Source organism: Alligator sinensis, unplaced genomic scaffold (assembly GCF_000455745.1).
Source record: "Alligator sinensis unplaced genomic scaffold, ASM45574v1 scaffold1860_2, whole genome shotgun sequence".
Classification (NCBI taxonomy): Eukaryota; Metazoa; Chordata; order Crocodylia; family Alligatoridae; genus Alligator; species Alligator sinensis.
In genome coordinates, this window is record NW_005843035.1 from 87308 (window position 1) to 88211 (window position 904).

The window sequence follows — 904 nt, forward strand, 5'->3', positions numbered from 1 at the left end:
CCCCCAGCTGGCACCCCCGCTCTCTCCGCAACCCCCCCTGCACCCCTGAGCAAGATGCCCGCCCGCCCTCCTTCCCCTTCCAGTGGCTCTGGGACCCCTCTGCTGCAGGGGGCCGGGGCCTGCTCCTAGCCCCACCCCACTCCCCAAACCCACACCGCCCTCCCACCAGGCTGCCGGACCAGGGGGGCAGGAGTCAAGGGGCCAGGGGCAGAAATGGTGGGGGTGAGGCCTTCAAGGGGGGCAGGAATAGGGGGGGCAGGAGGCCTCAGGGTTGTGGATATCGGGGGGCAGGCTCCCCACAAGGCTCCCGGGGTCCCAGCTCCTGCCCGCAGCACCACCCCGCCTCCCTGTCCCAGCATCTCCTGGCCGAAGGGGGGGCGTGGCCCCGGTCCCCCAGGTCCAGGAGGAGACGGGGGGCACCCCCTGCCCCACCCAGGTCTGTCCCCGACTTCCCAGCCCTACATAGGAACGTTCAGGAGCAACTGGAGCAGAGGAAGACGAGAGGTGAGAGTTGTGGCTGGCTCTGGGGTGGGCACGGGCTGGTTATAACAGGCTGCAGCTGGCACTGGGGGGTTCATAGGGTGGGTATAACAGCCCCTCCCTTTGCCCCCCAGCCAAGCTGACTGTCTGCAAACCCTTCCGACTCCACCTGCCCAGCAGGGGCCAGAGCCACCTGGGGGCCAAGCTGGGGACCCCAAGGGGGCAGCTCCAGGCCCAATCCTGCCCCCCCATGTTCTCCCTGTTGCACCCTGTGATTCCCACCCAGGCTTCGATCAAGCGACTGGAGGCCACCAGGTAGGCTGTTGCCCCAACCCTGCAACCCCCTGCCTCCCCCCAGCCCTGCCAGTGCCCCTCACTCCTGACCCACAGCCCCCCTGCCGGTGCCCCCACCAGACAGCGGCCG

General features: G+C 69.2%; 1 protein-coding gene across 1 annotated transcript in view; it reads left to right on the forward strand.

The window, feature by feature from the left end:
* Positions 1-6: 6 nt before the first annotated feature.
* The window catches only part of TSGA10IP (testis specific 10 interacting protein), a 6377-nt gene continuing 5479 nt past the window's right edge, over positions 7-904 (forward strand). Inside the window, exons 1-3 of the mRNA XM_025193247.1 lie at positions 7-504; positions 615-795; positions 895-904. The exon at positions 895-904 is cut by the window's right edge and continues 146 nt beyond it. Coding sequence (XP_025049032.1) covers positions 731-795; positions 895-904 — 75 coding nt within the window. The 5' untranslated portion in view covers positions 7-504; positions 615-730. The remainder of the gene's footprint in view (positions 505-614; positions 796-894) is intronic.